Below are 21,410 nucleotides of genomic sequence, written 5' to 3' on the forward strand. Positions count from 1 at the left end.
GCTTTTAGACAAACGATAGCCTTGTCAGTAACATGCAGGATTTAATGAAACTGGTCAGCCAGCTGATTGATGTTACTGGGATCCTGCTGTGCTGATAATCTACATACCCGTAGGAACAGGAGGCCATTCAGTCTTTCAAACCTGCTCCATGATTCTATTTGTTTGGGACCAAACTGCACCTTAACCTATTCATTCTGCAATAAGCCATCATGTATGAGGAGCTCTGCAGTGCAATAGGTGTTACACAAGTTAAAAGTCCCTTTCAATAGTGTTTCCCTTCTCTGTACCTGGTATTTGAGGAGGCTGATGTTGAAGTAGGAGGCACTGGGATTCTGCTTGGCTTGTTTCTGTAGCTGGGCTGTGAGTGCAGACATGTTCAACCAGAAATCTTTTACACCAGAGTCACTCTGTGATAGATCACTGCCCAGAGAGACAGAGACAGTAGTTAGATTCCAAGCCAGCTGGATCAGAGCCCTATGTTACAACTCCAGCAGAAACAGCGTCTGCAGGACCTACCACCCCCACAATCTTCAAGACCCTTCACCAATTCCTGGAGACTTCCTGAGGCTGTCTTTACCCCTCACTGAGCAAAGAGGCCAGCGCTGACACTCACTCCTTTTCTTGTGACAGATCGTCTCACACAAATCCTTTGATTTGTACACACCATCCAGTGGACACCATCTTGCGTTGATATTTGGTTCAGTTTCAGAGCAGGAGTAGCCCATTGAGGCTTGAGTCTGTTCAGAAATTCAGAGAGAGATGCCAGCTGTTGTCAGCAGCTCCACCCAGCCCCAGCTACTCCAATTCCCCTTGATGTCTCATCCCAACAGAAGCCAACCAACCAGTCCTGGTCTCGAATACTCCATCTGACCTCTAACATTAACGGCTTTTCAGCAGAGAAGCTTTGAGATTCCCATGTCATTTCACTTCAGCCTGGCCTTAAACCTAATTCTGGACAACTCCTCCTCCAACCCCCCCGCCACCGACCACCCTGTCCTCAGAGGAAATCATTGCTCTTCATCAACCAATCCGTTATCATTTTGAACACCTCATTTAGATTCCTGCTCAACTTCATAAATCCCAAGAAACACAAGGTGTTTTGTGTGACCTGTCCTCCTCGTTTATGCCCAGTTCCACGGTGGTGAATCTGAACAGAGCCCCCAAAACTGTCTGACAAAGTATCCATGCAACTACAGCATCACTTCAGCTACTTTGGAGATCAAGTCCATTATTTTACTAACTTTGTTTTAGAACAGATTTATAGTGCAACAGGCCATTCAGCCCAACTGGACCATGCTAGACTTTCTACTTCAAACTAGCCTTCTATTACGCCATCTTGACCAAACACATGGACCTGTCAACATTTCCTTTGCTTCCTCTCTCTCCCCCTTGTGTGTTCATCCAAGTTCTCCTCCAGTCTATTGGAATTATTCACCTCAACCAGTCCCTATGGGAGCCACTCCTACACATTCCACACTCTTTGATAGGATTTACCGGAATTCTTGATTGGAATCATTCTGAACGTTTTACATTGATATTTATATTCAGTGGGATACAATGGCCTAGTGGTGTTAATCACAAGACTATTAATCTAGAGTCGTAGGCAATGTTTTGCAGACCCAGGTTCAAATCCTGCCATGGCAGATCCTGCAAATTGATTCCAGATACTTATTGAATTCAAAAAGTCTGATGATAGCCATGAAAACAAAGCCAAAATGTTTGAAAAACCCATCTGGTTCACTAATATCATTTAGGGAAGGAAACTGCCATCCTTACCTGGTCTGGCCTACATGTGACTCCAGACCCACAGCAATATGGTTGACTCTGAACTGCCCTCTGGGTAATTAGGGATGGGTAATAAGTGCTGCCCAGCATTCTCATGGATGTATTTAATAAATGATCTGCAGTTCTGCTCCCTCACAACGGGGAACATTTTCTCAAAATATAGCAGGTTATTGTCCAACTTCTCTATTTTGAGAAGAGGCTGCAATCCCTGTGATCCTATCCCTCACCAGGACTAACTCACACAGTCACAAACACCTCCCTTGCCTGAACACAGGCAATAATTCCATCTGTTTTTGTTTTATTTTCAAAAAGAGATTAATTGAGTCCTCTGTTTTGTGAACATGATCTTCTGGCGGCTGACCTGTACAGTAGTTGAGAATTGGACAGAAACTGCGTAATGTGGTTTGCATTCAAAATCCTGAAGCTGATGACAGCCGGTGATGGATTCCCGCTGAAGATCCGAACAATTCCTGCTGGAAGGACATGGTCAGATCTCCAGTCAGCTTCACAATTGCACTGCAATAGAAGGAAAACATTACCAATCCCAACAGAGAAAACACACACACACACGCCGGAACAAAGCTACAGAATTCCAGAAGCTGGGAATCAACAGGATGCAGGTGCCTTGTTACTGGTCACATGGCGATCCTTATCCAGACTGCTAGCCACCCTCCTGATTCACATTATTTCCTCTAACTCCCGAAGCTAATTTGTACCAGGTCCCAGTGAGTACACATCAGGTGACATTTACTGGCGGCTGCTTTGATTGTCTTAATTATACATTTTGCAATCACATTATCAAACGTCATCACAGCTTCATGCTTCTTTATTCTATAGCCTTCTCTGGTCTTGTAATTCTCTCCAGACCCTGCACACTCTGCATTCTGGCCTCTCGAGCATTCCTCATTGCTCCTCTGTTGGTGACTGGGCCTTTAGCTGCCTGGGCCCTAAGCTCTCGATTCCCTCTTTAACCCACCCCCTCTCCCCCTTTAAAATGTTTCTCAGAATCTACCTCTGAACAAGACTTTGATGACCTTCCCTAATATCTCCTGAGCTGGCTCAGGATCAATTAAAATCTTTCCCAGAGCTATCCCCTGGGATCTTTTACTATCATGAAGGTGCTACATCAATGCACGTTATTTTGATAAATCAACACTGTAAAAGCAAAGTTACCTGTTCAGCATTACGCAGCAGATCATATAGAAAAGATAAGTTAACATTGAATAAACGCTTCCCATCTCAAACTGGACCCATTGTTATATCTTACCCAGATTTGTTAATGTAATGATTTCTGTGTTCAAAGCCAACATGCAACAAAGGAAAAGGAAAGTATTTGCATTTCTATAGCATATTCCACAAGTTCAGGATATGCTAACTTTCACCAAGTGCAGCTGCTCTGAAACAAGGTGGCCAGTTTGCACACAGCAGGATCCCACAAACAGGGGGAATGGACCAAGTTATTGGCTTTACATATTGGTTGAGGGATAAGTATTAACCAATACACTGGAAAGAAATCTTCTGCTCTTCTTCAAAATAGTCCTGGTGGAATCTTTCCCATCTGCCCAAGAGGACAGACAGGGCCATTGGCTCAGCTGAGCGATGGTGCCTTTCACAGTACAGCACATCCTCCGTATCGGCACACACACAGTGGGTCAGTGTCAGTTTTGTGGCTCGAATCCCTGGAGGGAAACTCAATCCCACCACCTTCAGACTCAGAGGTGGAAGAGAGTGGGCACTCCCCATTCACCATGGTTGGCACCTACATGTATTGTTCGTTTGATTTAAGAAAGCCCAATGTTTGTAAAGAGGACTAATGTCTGTAATGATCAAAAGCATCACTTTTTGAGATTCTAGGTTCTGGATCAGTTCTTGCTGACAGTTAGTGGAGATGTCTGTAGCTGATAATCACACTCACTTTGCAAACTCTCCACCCCTGAAGTAGGCATCGATACATTCTGTGAAAGCAGCTGCAATGGGCAAGGTGTCGTGGCTGCCTACAGTCACTGGGCTTGGTCCTCGGGAAATACCTGAATGTAGAAACAAACCAGCAGTGTCGTTACCTTCAGGAAGGCTTTCCAAAACAAAAGCCATCAAGCTTGTTCTATCATTCCATATGATCACAGCTGATCATCAAGCTCAATATCTGAATCCACCTTCTCCCCATATCTATCAATCCCTTTAGTCACAAAAGCTATATCCAACTCCTTGTTGAAAACACTCAATGTTTTGGCCTCAACCGCTTTATGTGCAAGAGAATGCCATAGGCTTCCTACTCCGAGTGAAGGCATTTCTCCTCATCTCAGTCCTAAATGGTTTACCCATATCCTTAAGCTATCTAGTTGGATTCTTATTTCCAAAATCCATTTTGGGATCCACCCCACCCCATCCCATCACACGCTACACCTCTACAAATCATAGGTCAGTCCACATTTGGAACATTGTGTTTCATTCTGGGCACCCTATTTAAGGAATGTTAAAGCTCTGGAGACAGTTCAAAGGAGATTTACCAGAATTATACCAGGAATGAAGGATTTTAGATACAAAGGAAAGGTTAGAGAAATTGGGCTAATTTTCGGTGGTGTGGAGCAGATTAAGAGGTGACCTTATGGAGATATTCAAAATTACGGATAATTTTGACAGGCTAAAGAAGGTATTGGCAAAGATCTGTAGCTCGGGTTGTGAGCGAGGCTGCTGCTTGCCGAGCTGGCTTGTTTTGATTCACTCGCTTCGTCACCATGGTAGGTGACATCATCAGTGGAGTCTCCGATGAAGCGATGTTATTCTATTCTGCTTGGAATTTATACTGCCTGGTCTGTTATGGTGAGTACTGTTGTCATTTCCAGCTTTGATCTGTATGGGTTTGTATATGGGGTCCAATTCTATGTTTGTTGATTGCATTATGGGTCGAGAACCATGCCTCTAGGAATTCCCGTGTATCTATGCTTGGCTTGGGCTACAGTTACCTTGTCCCAGTTAAGCTGATGGCCTTCATTGTCCGAATATGCAAACATTAAGGAGAGCTCATTGTGCAGTTTGCTGTTAGCTGATGTTCATGTATTCTGATCGCTAGTTTCCTTCCTATCTGTCCGATGTAGTGTTTCTGGCAGTTGTTGGGTGGTATTTTTGTAAACTACATTGGTTCTGCATGTTGTGGGAATGGTGGTGGAGGCAGATTCCACAGGTTTCCAAAGAGAGCTGGAAAGCGATGAAGTTAGACGGTTAGAGAGATAGGGTTGGTGAATGGGACTAGCTGGGTAGTTCTTATTGGAACCAGTCCAGACACAAATGGGCTGAATGGTCTCCTTCCATACTATAAAATTAAATAGTTCAAAGAAGCTCGATGAAGCGCTTTCCATATTCTAAGAACTCGCTGTGTGAGAAAGCTTATTCTCAATTGGCATATGCCCACAAAGTGCTCAAAGAGATCAACAATAAATTTGAGGGGGTTCTGGAAACCCCTGACTTGAGGTTAGAGTCGATGCAGTGAGTCACTGATCACTGAGCCACTAATCGGCCCCATCTCATAGATCGATACAAACTGTGAAAGAAAGGCTCGCATTTCGGAATGCAGCTATCAAACCTCAGAATATCCCAAAGCATTTAGCAAAAACAGAATTACTTTAGAGGTACATTACTGCTGTAATGTTGGCAATGAAGCAGTCCACTTAAGTTCCCACAAAAAAAAAGATAATAACCACAATCTGTTTTAGATGTTGGTTTAGGGAAAAGGTATTGGCTGGGGCACCAGAGGGTCCTCCCCTGCCCATCTCTGAATAATATACATGGCTATGACAGCAGATTTAATATTCCTTTCAAAACAAAAGAAGGTATCTCTGACATTACAGCTCTCCCACAGTGAGAGAGTCTCACATCCTGGAATATGGGCTTAGATTGCTGGGGTGGGACTGGGCCCTTTTGGCCTCAGAGAGAGACATGCTGGAAACATGGCAAGCTCCTGGACTTTCCCAAACATGAGCAGGGTCTGACTGAGTACATACACAAACTTGAGGCTGGAGTCATAGTTCGATTCTGGCAGGAACGTGCAGAGGCTGTTTCATCAACAGGATTCTGATGGGCTGAAGGGGACAGACTCGATGGGCTGACAGACCTAGTCTGATGGGAACAAGGAGAACACTAGTTTACTAAAAATATACACAGAGATCATCACAGCTGATCACAGACTGAAATTTCTAACAAACTGTTGAGAGATTTAAACAAATTACAAGGAAGAGAACAGCCTCATTGCCACATCTTTCACACCTTTGGGGAATCCCAAAAAGGGTTTTACACCTAATGAAGTCCATGTTGAAGTGTAGCCCATATTTTAAGGTAGAATGGCAGGGACCTAATTACAGTTATGGGAGCTTGCTGTGTACAAGATAAACAGCCAAGTAATCAATTTGTTTTTGTAATATTGGTTATAGGGGTTGACATTGGATTCCAGATCACTGGAGAAAAACTCACTTGCTATTCCTTCAAATAATGGCCAGAGGATCATTTACATCCAATTGACAGAACAAGCAGGACCCGAGGAGAATATACTTCTGACTGACCAGAGATAATGGGAACTGCAGATGCTGGAGAATCCGAGATAACAAAGTGTGGAGCTGGATGAACACAGCAGGCCAAGCAGCATCTTAGGAGCACAAAAGCTGACGTTTTGGGCCTTGACCCTTCAGAGAGAGGGATGCTGCTGCTTGGCCTGTTGTGTTCATCCAGCTCCACACTTTGTTATCTCATACTTCTGACTGATGATAGCTCCAGCAGAGCAGTATTCCCCCTTGGGGGCTATAGCCTCAGTCCCTGAACCAGGGCACGAACCGACAGCCTTGTGGCTCAGCAACAAGATGGATCGATTGATTGATTTTACAGCCACATGTTCCAGAGTGCAGTGAAAAGCTTTGTTTATGAGCAGTACAGGCAGATCATACTAAAGCAAGGATGTACAGATCAAAGGTTGTGAAAAGACTGAGAGATATATACACAGGTTAAGCGAGATCGATGTTAGTAAGATCAGCATTATTTGAGGCTAGAGAGTCCATTCATCAGTCTAATAACGGCCAGAAGGAAGCTGTTCCTGAACCTGCCAGTGTGCGTGTTCATGTTTCTGTATCTTCTGCCTGATGGAAGATGATTTGGGAGAGCATTACCAGGGTACAATGAGTCAAACTGACACATTCCAGACAGTAGTTCATTTTGTGGGAATTAAAGGACAGGGTGAGAAAACACACAAAGTAGAGATCTATCAAACAAAAAGGGAGGGCCTTTCTCCTAACAATTCTCATGTTCAAACAGCTGAATTGTTCAGAAGGAACAGAACCAGTTCTCATTAACCTTGAGGATGCTAGCACAAACTAAACTCAGCATGGTTGTTTTGAATTTTTGTTCTTTCCCAACACAAAGTCACCCATCTCACACCAGGCCTGGGAAATAGATGTAGGTTCTGTTTATTTGAAGATCCAGTAGAAGTTTGCTCATGTACATCTTTGCACTTACATGCTGTAAGCTACATGCTGATCACCTGCTGGTTAGCTCTTAAAATGAAGTTACCATAATCCCCTTTCCTCCCAAGATAATTGGATTAAGGATGGAAATGCACATACATTTAGGGTTGTTGCAAAACTCATTGCACAGAAATAGGAATTGTAGAATTTAAGGGTTTAATGGCCGAGGAGGTGATATAACCTCCCAGATGGCATGGTGGTCTCATTTCCCGGAGTTTGAGAATTCTCAGACCTGTGTTTTTGGCTGCTGGGTGTGTTGGCATCTTACACTTTGTTAAAGAGTGTTATTTTTTCACAATTATCTTTCACACCTCAACTCGGAGCTTATCTTTAGACACTTTACGCGCTATTAGTGTTCTTTACCGTTCCCCAAGGTTATTCTGTTCCTCCTCAAGATTGGCTCTACCAGGAGTTATACCCCTGTGGGATTTATGCTGCTGTGTAATGCTTGGAGCATCCATCTCCCCGGGTGGAATATCTGGCCTCAGCCATCCAACATACACGCGTCTGACCAACTCTGTCTCCGCGAGTCTTGTCACGTACCACTCATTCGCTTCCGTTTTCAAGTTTACTCTGGATTTTGGGGAGTTTGGTCAGGTGATGGCCTAGATTGCCAGAGATTATGTGGGAGGCAACAGGAAGCCCATGCCCAGGTGCATTAACCTTCAGTCTAACATCAGAATATAAAAATCCCGGTTCATTGCCCTCACATCATGATTAAGTGCTTCAAATAGCATGAACTACACACTTGACAAGACTGCCAAATCAGTGGTAATGTGGTGACATTTGACATGTCCATCCTTAAAAAGGGTCTGCCTGTAGATGGTGGTCAAATCCCACTGTTCCAAAAAACTAAACAGCCCCTGGACCTGAAACATTAATTTGGACTTCTCTCTGCAGATGCTGCCAGACCTGCTGAAGTTTTCCAGCAATTTCCAATTGTCTCATTTCATACTGTCCAGCTCGATTCCAAAACTCTGGTGAACGCTGTACATTCTGGAAAGGTCCATAAATAGAATTCCATCCTCTTCCAGGTGCATTACTGTATTACTTTTGACATTTCTTTTGGTATCAAACCTGTCCAAGTACAATTGTTCTACATCCTGGGCTGACTCAAGGCAATTATTTCTGGCCAATCTGTCACAATTGGTGTCTTGGTGATCTCCTAATTGTCACACACTGTGTACACATGGCCAGCCTTACCCTTATGGCTCCACTCTTGTTCACCCAGTAAAACACCCATCGGTCTCTATGCAGACTCACAACAGCTGTATTCCATCAATGTAAACGGGAGGCACGGCCATTCCATTGTGTATGGTCAGCTTTACAGCTGAGGGTTGTATCATTGTCCTCCAGCCACCCCGGGACGCCCTCGCCACCAGTCCTCCAGCTTGATAAGAATCAGCGAATGCACCAGCTCCTGGATCAACTTTGGTTTCACATAACATAACAGCACAGTACAGGCGCTTCAGCCCTCGATGTTGTGCCGACCTGTCATACCAATCTCAAGCCCATCTAACCTACACTATTCCATGTACATCCATATGCTTATCCAATGACAACTTAAATGTACCTTAAGTTGGCGAATCTACTACCGTTGCAGGCAAAGTGTTCCATTCCCTTACTACGCTCTGAGTAAAGAAACTACCTCTGACATCTGTCCTATATCTTTCACCCCTCAATTTAAAGCTATGCCCCCTCGTGCTCGCTGTCACCATCCTAGGAAAAAGGCTCTCCCTATCCACCCTATCTAACCCTCTGATTATTTTATATGTTTCAATTAAGTCACCGCTCAACCTTTTCTCTCTAATGAAAACAGCCTCAAGTCCCTCAGCCTTTCCTCGTAAGAGCTTCCCTCCATACCAGGCAACATCCTAGTAAATCTCCTCTGCACCCTTTCCAAAGCTTCCACATCCTTCTTCTAAATGCGGTGACCAGAACTGTACACAATACTCCAAGTGCAGCCACACCAGAGTTTTGTACAGCTTCAGCATAACCTCTTGGTTCCGGAACTCGATTCCTCTATTAATAAAGCTAAAACACTGTATGCCTTCTTAACAGCCCTGTCAACCTGGGTGGCAACTTAAGGATCTGTGTACATGGACACCGAGATCTCTCTGCTCATCTACACTACTAAGAATCTTACCATTAGCCCAGTACTTTGCCTTCCGGTTACTCCCCAAAGTGCATCACCTCACACTTGTCTGCATTAAACTCCATTTGCCACCTCTCAGCCCAGCTCTGCAGCTTATCTATGTCTCTCTGCAACCTACAGCATCCTTCGTCACTATCCACAACTCCACCGACCTTAGTGTCGTCTGCAAATTTACTAACCCATCCTTCTACGCCCTCATCCAGGTCATTTATAAAAATGACAAACAGCAGTGGACCCAACACCGACCCTTGCGGTACACCCCACTAGTAACTGGTCTCCAGGATGAACATTTCCCATCAACTACCACCCTCTGTCTTCTTTCAGCAAGCCAATTTCTGATCCAAACTGCTATATCTCCCACAATCCCATTCGAGCAGGTGTTGACAAATTTTTTTTTCCCCAGCATAGAATGCTAGCCACCCAGGGCTCCTGCCATGCAGTGATGTCCTTACCTCTAAGCCAGGGGTTTCTGGTTCAAGTCTTAGCTCCAGAGGTGTTTCATAAGATCTCTGAACAGGCCAATAAAAAACATTTTGATCCTAATTATGCAAACCCTCTGCTTCACTTTGCTCATGATAATGTCACAGCCATGAGATGGAAAGTTTGCTTGTTGTCCAGTTGAATGGTCTTCCATTGTGAAGCTTGGTCTTGCTGAGACTGTGGTGTGTACATTGGCTTTATGGAAGTCTGCGACGTTGCCGTCAGTGTGCTGCACAGGCCTCTTGTTCGCTTCAATGCACTTTTAGCCTCCAGTTGTCCTGATAAAACCAGATTTCTTTCACAGGTCAGCCCAGTATCCTTTTACACTGCATCACTTACCAAGAACATGGTTCGTGGGGCAGCTTCACATGTGGTGCATCAGACAACATTTCTCTCACAGATAACTAGGTTTAGAGCTGGTGAACACTGCAGGCCAAGCAGCAGGAAAGCTGACATTTCGGGCCTAAACACTTTCTAAATGAGGGTCTAGGCCCAAAACATCAGCCTTTCCTGCTCGGCGTGTTCATCCAGCTCTACACCTTGTTATCTCAGATTCTCCAGCATCTGTGGTTCCTACTATCTGAAACATTTCTCACATTGCTACTTAGCTTATAGTACCACCTAATGTCTGCAGGCTTTGTTGCCCAGCTCCAATGACTGGCTACAGTTTCATTTAATCTGGTTACAGTTTAGGAATTTCAGGCAGATATGATTTTAGTTATGGAGGCTGTATGTCCCAAAGACTGGCAAATTATAATCAAAAAATCATGTCACAACCAACCTGTGCTTGAAAAACTCAAGCCATTGTCCAGCTTTAGCTGTGACTGTATAACACTCGTCAAATAATATTTTTTATGCTAATAATTACATTGATAACCAATTTGGTGGAAGCTACTTTTATTAGTTTCCAGGGGACCTTTGCAGAAAGAAAGGCCCTGTACATGCACTGTACCCATTTCAACTCAACAAAACGAGTAACTACCATTTCTCCGGGAATGCCTTACCCAGCCTTGCTGCTGTGTTTAACTTGAAGAAAGAACAAACTTGGCAGTTAACTGTCAATCATAACTTATCTGGTGCATTCTCCATGGCAACACCTCTTACCAGTACGCATTTGCCAAACAATAGGCACACTCTTCTCATACTGTACAGAAATGCTGTTTTCCTTTATACGAGTACTTCTTGCAAACTGTCCTGAGAAGTGTGCGATGAAAATTTAAGTCCTGTTGTATGAAACGATGCACCTCAGACAGACCCAGCATAGACGTTCTTTCTGGCTGTGACAAAGAAGCAGCCACACACCCTCACACTAACACACAGCCTCCTGGATGGATAACGGGCTACTGGTCACATGCTCATTAATATGTTCCCTTCCTGCAATGACATCACAACACAGTTATTAGCCAATCACAGCTGAAGGATCGGCGTTGGGATTTCACACAGTAGGGATGGATGGGAAGAGATTTGGTTCAGTAGGATTTTGAGAAACAGGGACTGGACCCAAAAGATTTTGATGAATTGGGAATGACTGAGCAGGAGTGAAAGGGAGGAGAGTCAAGCCTTTGGTATTCTATACCTTGATCAGCTATTTTCAGAGTGAAAATGAGAAAAATCGATGGAGTCCATACATACTGTGTCCGTCCCTTCGAGCGGAACGGGGAACAGTTTCTTTTTTGAGTGACGACGAGGAGGAGCGATCAGTGCTGTCTCCCTGATGGAGGTCTCAGCTTGAACACTGGGAGCTGCTGTGAACACAAGCAAACACATGAAAACAACCCAATTGCAAAGTCTGCTGTCAAAATGTCCTGCAGTGTTCAAATGGTGAATCGTATAGAGTGATCTTTCCTCTGTATCTAACCCGGTGCTGTCCCTGTCCTGGGAGTGTTTGATGCTGATACTTTTGCCCAAAATTCAAAACTTTGTAGTCCCAGCACTAACACTTTGTTGGGGAAACCCCATCTCAGACCAGGTTACACTCAGACACAGAGACTCTTGGATCTATTTTGGAAACGGAGAGCAGCTGTTCCCATTCCAATCCGAATGGAAGATAACAAAGCGTGGAGCTGGATGAACACAGCAGGCCAAGCAGCATCTTAGGCGCAGGAAAGCTGACGTTTCGGGCCTAGACCCTTCATCAGACTTCTGATGAAGAACCATCTCTCCCATCTGAATCCAGTTCCTACCAATGTGGCTGCCTCATCACTGCCCTCCAGTGGCCCAGCAAGGTCCTTACATTTCCATCCCACACAGCGAGAAGGAATGGGAAGGGAGCAAAAACAGATGTTGCTGGAAAAACACAACAGGTCGATGAAGAACAGTTAATATTTCTGACCTTCCCTCAGAAATGATGGTAGCTGGGAAAATGTCAGTTTATAGGCAGAAGATAGGGTGTGTGGAAGGGGTAAGGAGTAAACAATAGAACATTACAGCACAGTACAGGCCCTTTGGCCCTCGATGTTGTGCCGACCTGTCATACCAATCTCAAGCCCATCTAACCTACACTATTCCATGTACGTCCATATGCTTATCCAATGACGCCTTAAATGTACCTAAAGTTGGCGAATCTACTACCGTTGCAGGCAAAGCGTTCCATTCCCTTACTACTCTGAGTAAAGAAACTACCTCTGACATCTGTCCTATATCTTTCAACCCCTCAATTTAAAGCTATAAGTAGGTGGGGATAGGGCCCAAAAAAAGAAGAGAAGAACAATTGGGCAGGTAAAGGAGTTGGTAATGATCTGGCTAGGAAGGTGAGTAGCTCTTAACGGAGACCGTTCGTGACTAACAATAGGTTGTGTACACTGGCGGGCTATGTGACAACAAGAACAAAAACACACAAAGTTGCTGGAAATGCTCAGAGGGTCTGGCAGCATCTGTGAAGAAAACAGAGTTAATGTTTTGGGTCCAGTGACCCTTCCTCAGGACAGTTCCCTGGCCAACATCTGTCGCTATTCCCACCTATAGTTTACTCCTTACCCACTCCCTGCACCCTATCTTCTGCATTTCAACTAGCTACTATCAGTTCTGCGGAAGGGCCACTGGACCTAAAACATTAACTCTGATTTCTCTTCACAGATGCTGCCAGGCCTGCTGAGCTTTTCCAGCAAATTCTGTTTGTGCTCCTGATTTACAGCATCTGCAGTTCTTTCAGTTTTTATGAATGGAAAGGAGGTTTGGACCATTGACAGTGTCAAGAAGGCAGCATACCCTGGCCTGCCCTGATAGTGAGGGGTAGGCTATAAATGCTAGCCTTCAATGGGACACCCTCAGCCTCTGAAAGAGGTCTTTACCAACAGTGCTAGTTAAGTTTGAACTGAATCAGAAACAGTGTCACTGCCTGGAATTTCACACAAAGGGGAAACGGAGATACCCCTTGCCCCTTGTGCCCCAGAACCTGCTTCCTTCCCCAAAATCTGGGCACTGTTCTAAACAGACTAGCTGGCTAGAGGTTTTCAGGGAGGCTGGCAGAGCTTTACAACGGCAACTCCCTTCCAGACAAACTTTGGATTATTGTTCCGTGCTAACCCGGACACTGATTTTGACCAAGCTTGTAACCGTACAACGCTCGAGGGTAAAGGCACAATACAGGTTTCTCTTTTCCCCCAAGCAAAGAAAACAAAGTGAGAAGTAAACTAGAAACGGAACCTGAAGCTGACGTAGCCGTGGCAGTGACTAGCCCCTGGACAGCTGGAACTGAAGGCTCAGGGTCTGAACAGACATCCACAGGAGACAGCTCTCTGTCTGCACCGCAGTGAAAATCCATATTCGAGGTCCCCTCATTCGACTGGAGGCTACAAACTGGAACAGGGTGCGAGGAAGCTTCGTTGCAGGTTGGGGAGAAGCTGCTGCTGCTGAGTGCTAGTGAGACTGGAGGGGTGACAGCCTGGGGAGTCCAAGGTCTGGATTCTGGAGATGGTGAGGAAGTGTCAGTGGTTGGGAGAGACGGAGAATCGAGACCAGAATCTTCCACCGTTTCGAGTGCAGTGGAGCCGGTCGGAGCGCTCAATGGCAGAGGATTCACATCGACTTGATGACACTGGGCTGGGAAAAGGAGGAAAGACTCAGTGACAGCACTGGCATCGCAAAACGAACATTAACAAAGGTCAGTGATAATGGGAACTGCAGATGCTGGAGAATCCAAGATAATAAAATGTGAGGCTGGATGAACACAGCAGGCCAAGCAGCATCTCAGGAGCACAAAAGCTGACATTTCGGGCCTAGACCCTTCATCGGGTCTAGGCCCGAAACGTCAGCTTTTGTGCTCCCAAGATGCTGCTGGGCCTGCTGTGTTCATCCAGCCTCACATTTTACTAACAAAGGTCACTCCACCCAGCACCTTAAACATTTCCTCCCTCCATCTATCATCAGTTCCCAACAGCAGCAACATGCATCACTGCGGGCACTGTGCCAGTGACATGGTAAACTTGGAATACCCAGACGCCCCAAGTTGCTGTGCTGCGGTCACAGGTTCAAACCCCACTGCAGCAGCTGGTGGACTTCAAATTCAAAGTAATTCATGAACATCTGGATTTGAAGTCAATGACGACTGTGAAACCATCATCAGTTGTTGTAAAAACTGATCTGGTTCACTAACGTCCTTGAGGGAAGGATACCGCCATTTTACCTGGTGTGGTCTCCATGTGACTCCAGACCCACAGCAATGTGGTTGACTTTGAACTGCCTTCTGAAGGCGACCCAGTAAGCCACTCAGTTCAAAGGATGGGAGACAAATGCTGGCCTTGCCCGGTGATTTCCCCACGCCATGAAAGGAATACAATACTCTTCCTGATGCATTGCAGCGACTCTCCAAGGCTTCCTTAACAGCACCTTTCTGACATCTAACATCTATCATTTACAAGGACAAGGGCAGCAGATAACGTTTGAATACCACCCCCTGCTAGTTCCCCTCCCAGCCACACACCATCCTGTCTTGGAAATATATCACCTTTACTTCAGTGTGACTGGAAAATCCTGGAATTCCTTGCCCCAGGGTGTTGTGGGCCTCCCTACAGCATACGGACTGCAGCGGTTCAAGAAGGCAGCTCACCCCCACCTTCTCAAGGGGCAACTTGGGATGGGCAATAAATCACCCTGGCCCTAAATTATAATAAGCCCCTCTACATTGTTTTGAATTCAAATAGATGTTTAACAGCTCTGGAGTTCCTAATGCAGCTGACAGATTGTAAATGACCTCTTTCCAGTGACAGCAGCTTCTGGCCAGCATCTACAAGATCAAACTTTGAACCAACTCATCCTCAGATATTGATTTGTGTATATTCTAGAGAATTAGTGCTGGAAAAATATTTTCAGGGAGAAAATCAAAATTGAATGAGTACGAAAAATAAAACTGATGAATATTTGAAATTCGTTGTATTATCTGTGCCATGTAAACTGTAAACAACATTGAAAAACCAGGGCTGATAGCAAACTGCCATTGGGAGGATGGAATAAATGATTGTTAGTATTTCAGACTATCTTTCATAATACCACCCTTTCCACCTTGCGCTCCAGCAACAAGACAGAGTGAACAGATGCTGGAAATATGTTATACTGAACAATCTCTGCCCTATTTCTTTTAAGAATAAAAGGGAAATGAAGTGATCTAACAGCTTCCTGTGCTTGAATGAGAGTAGATTTCTGCTGAACACTCCTGCCCTTCCCTGGGTGAGTGTTGTGAAAATCATGTTGGATTTACAGGTAATTTAACAACCTCACAGCTGTGAACACACCTTCCACAGCCCACCCCCTGTGGCCAACTTTCATGGCCAATATAAGGATTTGGTCAGGACAAGAGGAGGTCTCCAGGCTATGAAGCAGGCATGAGAATCGCATTGGCAGAACTCCCAGCTGGATCTGTGATCTCCATTTGTTGGGCTGCCTGGAGTCAGTTCGAGACCCGGAGTTCCCCGACCCAGAGGGAGGAAAACTAGCATTAGCTCAGCTGGTTTGTAACGGACAGTGACAACAACCATGTGGCTTCATTCCTGCACCAACTCAGGGTACAATTAAGGGATTTCCTTTTCAACTTGAGTTGTTGCGACGCTCTGGTTAAACCACCACCAGTCATCGCTGATCAGGGAGCAGCCCTATTGTCTGGTAAAACTACAGTGACTTTCCAATGGGCAGGCTAAAAATCGGCTTCACACAGAAAGGATGTTGTTTGTTAAGTCAGATTAAATATGTGGGTGAAATAGAATCTGATAAACATGAAAGTGGTGTAAAATAGTATCTTGGAACTTCCAGTTTTACACAAAGTCCCACAGAGGCATGACTATGTTGTAATCACAAAAACAGGATCCAACTGCAGACCTCAGCGTTTCATACAAGATTCTGAAGGGGCTTGACAGGGCAGAGATTGGGAAAAGATTCTCATTAGTTGGGGAAATCACTAATTAAGGGACAGGGTTACAGAATAAGGGGACACTCATTTCAAACTGAGACCTGATTTTTTTTTTCCCCCTCTCCCAGAGAGTAGTGAATTTCTGGAATTCTCTGGGCCAGAGAAATGTGTTTAAAGAAGAAATAGATTATAGAAGTTGAGGGCTATCAGGAGCTGCCATAAAAAAAATCAAGGCCTGAGGGAGATCAACCAAGATCTTATAGAATGGATGAGGCAGGTTAGACGGGCTGAATGGCCTACTCCTGCTCATGTGCTTTCACCCCCTCTTCATTGCCTCCAGTCAGCATATCCTCTAACCCTTCCTCATTTGCCGGTCCAGCTTCTGCTGAATTATATTGATATGACTCTTTCCTGTGTGAATGTGGAAATGAAGGAGTTTTTCTTGAATTCCTGATGGATTTATTAATGATTCCCTTATATTGATGGCCATTCATTCCAGTCTCACCCACAAACAGGAAACATCTCGAAGTCAAAATAAACAGGAGGCAGGGAGAGTGAGCTAGAGGCACAGAATAAGCCAATTTCACTACCTCTAAGTTCTTGTTTCTCAAACATAGCGTCCAGCGGTGGCCCAAATAGTGGATCCAGAAAGCTGACACCATTCTGCGAGGCAACGGTCCTGCCAGCAGGGAATGGGAAAGGGGAGATAACACAATTTTAAAAATATATCATCAATTAATAGGAACAGGCCATTTGTGAATACAGAAACAAAATGGCAGTCTGAAACATCAGGGGTTACAGCTGGTAGAAAGCCATCTAAGGCAGAGAATCCTGAGACTACAGATCATTAGACATCAGAACAGAAGTTGGCCATTCAGCCCACTGACTCTACTCCACCATTCAATGGGATTGTGGCTGATCTGATATTCCCCACCTCCACATTCCTGACTTTTCCCCATAACCTTTCATTCCCTCACTGATCCAAAAATCAGTCTACCTCAGCCTTGAGCATATTTAATAACCCAGCTGTGACTGCCCTCTGGCAATAGAGAATTCCATAGATTCAATACACTCAGGAAATTTCTCCTCATCTTCATCCTTCAAAATCCCAACTCCTCATTCTGGAGATGACATTCTTGATCCTAGGCTCTCCCACAACGGGAAGTTGTGTTACCATCTCTGCAGGACTGTCCTGGTGGGGTCAGGAGCAAAAAGATGAAATTGTCAGGACATTGCTGAGAGCAAACCTGGGAGAAGGCTCCCGGGGCAGGAAGGCTCCTGGGGCAGGAGCTGGTATTAATTACAGTCCTGAAACCAACTTCTCAATATGAAAGGTGCAGGAATGAAACTCCAAAAACATCCCCAAATCCCTGGGTGGGTCCCTCCCAGCGAAGGCCTGATGAGTATAGGTCAGATCACATACCTGCCAGACTCAGAGCCTGGGCTGCTGCATTGGAATATAGCTGCCTCTTCATTTGGAGCGAACACAGAAATCAGAGTCATCATGCAAACAAAGAATAAGTTTGTGTCAAGATCAAGACCAGGGAGCAACAAAATTATATTTAATTGAGCTCACTAATGCATGCCAATCTAAGTTCCTGGAGGAGCCCCTTATACAGAACTCAGACGGTCTAGCGGGGTTTTGAAGAGGTGAAGTAGTTGACATGCACAGCAGGTGTGTGCAGACATGAACTGAAGTAGGAACTGTATATGCACAGTCCCTATTGAACACTACCAAATCCATATAAAAACATTTACTCATATGTTTTAGGTGAAGGGACTTTTCAACAACTGCTGTGTCAAAGGGTGATAATAGGAGCTTGTGGATAAAAAATGAGGAACTGAGATTTGCTGCAACACATCATTAGGGGACATGTTAACTCTTTCGCACTGGTGCAGTTTCAGCAGATACCAAGTTGAGTTTAGGAAGGAACACAGTCACATATTGTCAGTAGCTACCAGGCAAAGGCTGAATGATCCAGGGAAACTAAATGGAGATCTTGAAATGGTTCCAGTTACAGGCACTTTGTGAAATGGTTGATCATTACAGCAAAACCAGCTGGAAAGTTGGCAGCTACCGACAGTTGTGACGGCTGCATTAACACACATCTGACAGAGTTTCTGAAATGTCACCTTACCTCTAGTGTGAATACCCTGGGGATTCCCTTCCACAGCAAGTGGAGCCAATTGGATTGGGTGCCCTATAGGAGAGAGCCAGCAATAAAACAGGCATTAGAGCAGAGAGCAAAGACAGTGCCAGATTAAAAATGCAGCAAGAAACATTCAAATAAAGCAGAGCCTGCTGCCTTTAGGATCAGACATAGCAACACCAAGAATGATCGCTCTTCAAAGACTATTAACACAACAATAAAACTCCTCTGTCTGGCTTCTCTTCCCAGACATAACCGAGCCCAACTCTATCCCTGAGCTCTCATGGCTGTTGGCTATCCCGAATCCTGGGCCTCACTTTGTCCTTTTTCCATAACAGAGTTAAACACACATTAACTGTAGAGCTATACAGCATGGGAGGCTATTTGGCCTGCCTTCCCATACCAGCTCTTTCAAAGAGCTTTCTAATTATTCTCACTCTTCTGCAATTGCTCCCCTTCACAACAGACAATCCAATCTCAGCGGTGAAAGATGTCTGGATGGATTGAGACAGACACTTACGTGTGGAATTCCTTTTGGATGGAATCTGCAAAAGAACAGGAAGAAGAGGGTGAATGCATTTATTACTTTGGACATTTCTACAGTAAGTGCCAGATTTTGAGATTCTCTCTCCCACCCCTCAGAAATTCCTGGTGAAGATTGTTCCATTTAGTTGAGGAAAGTTCCCGCCCACCAGCGAGTGGAGCAAATGAGGAAATCTATGCTTCCCAACTGGCATTGCCTCTCCTGGGCAGACTGCCCTAGGAATAGACTCTCTCCTGCATGGGAGGGTGACCTTGGATGTTGTGATCAAGACCTATTCCTCCCCCAAAACCATAAATAAAATCACTAGCTACTTCTGCGCAGACTTGACCCATTTAATGTAAACTTGCAGCTTGCTTCAGAATGTTGTTCTTATATCACCAACTCCCTGCCCTCATTGAGCCCACCTCCTAGCCTCAAGACTCCTGCCCGCTGCCCGCTGCCCCCCCCCCCCCCCCCCCCCCCCCGCCACCCCCGGCCGAGTTACCAGTGCATGAGAGTGGCTGCCATGGCCTCTCCTTCCCAAACGGAGATGGTCAGATGCTTACAGTGGGATTGGAGGAGAGGACGATATTCCCAATCGAGGCCCTCAGCTGCTCTACTGATGTGGCTTGGTCAGAGGCCCAGTCTTTCACCGTCACCGGTTTGATCTCCACGTGGAACTTCCGGGGTTCATCATCATCAAAGTCCGAGTCACTGGAGGAGCAGGGCCGGGTCTCCCTCTCATGTTCGGAAAAGTCAAGGAAGTCTCATTGGAACTGGGCAAGAGGTGGGACAACTCCTCCAGTGTGGGTCAGTTAAAGCACACAGAGCATACCAACATCACCAGCTCCCTGTCAGCCACTTTCACAGTTTTTGTTAAACCCCCCGTTCCTTGGCATTGCTCCCAGCAATGAACATTAGCTCTTTGTCAAAGTCAAAGTCAGTCTCTATTGGATACTGTCTGACTCTCAAAGACAACGTTTCAATACTTTCCTCAAAATCAGGGGGCTTACTGGCTGCCATCCAACTGGAGGATGCAGGACACCGTTTGGACGGGGGGAGTCGGCAGTGAAGGTTTACAGACATTGGGCCAAGTACCACCAAGCTGGTGACTACATTTCTGGAGTTCCATTGAGGGCTTGCAGTCTCCATGCTGCCCCATTACCAGTCACCACAGACATCCTATTCAATCCTGCCAACACTCCCCTGGGACTTCCAGGTTCAGCTTGGACTCTGTCAGCAACCTGGTGTTGGGGTCTGAAGGCTCAGGGATCAAGCCCCCACTGTATACATGGGCACAAACTCTTGGCTACTCCTGCAGCGAAGGGGCTGCACTGCCAGAGGTACCCTCCTCTGTACAAAATGTCGAACTGAGGCTCTGTCTGTTCTCACAGGATGACAAAGGTCCCATTTACACAAGGGCAGGGCAGCTTGCCCCAGTGTCTGGGTCCAATATTATTCCTGAATCAATATCAAGAAAACATTATCCTCTTGCTTATTTCTGTACATTATGCAAATGGTTTGTTGAATTTCCTACATGGTGGTACCCTGGCTGGAAGACTGGTTTGTGACGCAGCACGGGGTCCAATCCCACACCGGCTGAAATTACCATGAAGGTCTCTCCTTCTCAACCTCTCCCCTCACCTGAGGCATGGTGACCCTCAGGTTAAACCAGGACACGTCATCTCCCTGTAATGTGGGAGCAGCTTTGTAGTCCTATAGGACTATAGAGGATTAAGCATTTACTGATTATAATTACAAAATGAACATCGTTAACTGCAATACACTTCGTTATTTCCTAAGACCTTGTAAGGTGCTATATAAATTCAATTCACTCTTGCTTCCTTTTCCTCTCACACTCCATCTATCAACTAATCCCCCTCTGTTTGAATCTTGAACAAGAAACTGTGCAACTTTCTCTTCCCCCATCGACTGGAAATCAGTAAAATGAGGAGCTAAGCATGGATTTGGGAAGAACCTGCCCATGGAGCTTTATGGCGCAATGGAACAGGCTCACTTGGAAAAGACAGAGGCAAGGATATCGTTCCGGACAATTTCAGGTCTGATGGTGTAACCTTCTTCATCCACCTCGGGAGAATTCTGTAAGACAACACACGCAAATGTAGCTGCAAATACCAGCTCAGAAGATGACAAGAGGTTTTCTCGGAGGGGTCATAAATTTGTGGAGTTCTCTTCCCCTGACAGCAGGGAAGGCTGGGTCAGTACAAGTTAGGAGTGTGATGGAATACTCCCCACTTCCCTGGATAAGTGCAGCTTCAACAACACGAAGCTTGACACTGACCAGGACAAAGCAGCCCGTTTGATTGGCATCACATCCACAAGCATCCACTCCCTCCATCACCGATGCTCCATAACTGCAGTGTGTACTATCTACATGATGCACTGCAGAAATTGACCAAAGATCCTCAGACAGCACCTTCTAAACCCACAACCACTTCCATCTAGAAGGACA

At 45.3% G+C, this 21,410-nt stretch overlaps 1 protein-coding gene across 3 annotated transcripts in view; it reads right to left on the bottom strand.

The window, feature by feature from the left end:
• Positions 1-306: 306 nt before the first annotated feature.
• The window catches only part of LOC125465833 (F-BAR domain only protein 1-like), a 43,608-nt gene continuing 22,504 nt past the window's right edge, over positions 307-21,410 (bottom strand). The window contains exons 12-23 of one of the 3 annotated variants that reach the window (XM_059638610.1): positions 20,978-21,037; positions 19,504-19,680; positions 18,935-18,959; positions 18,403-18,465; positions 17,688-17,733; positions 16,855-16,943; positions 13,570-13,965; positions 11,557-11,669; positions 5,784-5,898; positions 3,701-3,812; positions 2,147-2,301; positions 307-420 (exon numbers count right to left, since the gene is read on the bottom strand). In XM_059638610.1, the coding sequence (XP_059494593.1) occupies positions 2,196-2,301; positions 3,701-3,812; positions 5,784-5,898; positions 11,557-11,669; positions 13,570-13,965; positions 16,855-16,943; positions 17,688-17,733; positions 18,403-18,465; positions 18,935-18,959; positions 19,504-19,680; positions 20,978-21,037 (1,302 nt within the window). In that variant the 3' untranslated portion in view covers positions 307-420; positions 2,147-2,195. Of the gene's footprint in view, positions 421-2,146; positions 2,302-3,700; positions 3,813-5,783; positions 5,899-6,521; positions 11,299-11,556; positions 11,670-13,569; positions 13,966-16,854; positions 16,944-17,687; positions 17,734-18,402; positions 18,466-18,934; positions 18,960-19,503; positions 19,681-20,977; positions 21,038-21,410 lie in introns of those variants that run through there. The other 2 variants (XR_009442825.1, XM_059638611.1) reach the window with 2 other exon arrangements.

The sequence above is a fragment of the Stegostoma tigrinum genome, chromosome 30 (genome assembly GCF_030684315.1).
Source record: "Stegostoma tigrinum isolate sSteTig4 chromosome 30, sSteTig4.hap1, whole genome shotgun sequence".
Lineage (NCBI taxonomy): Eukaryota > Metazoa > Chordata > Chondrichthyes > Orectolobiformes > Stegostomatidae > Stegostoma > Stegostoma tigrinum.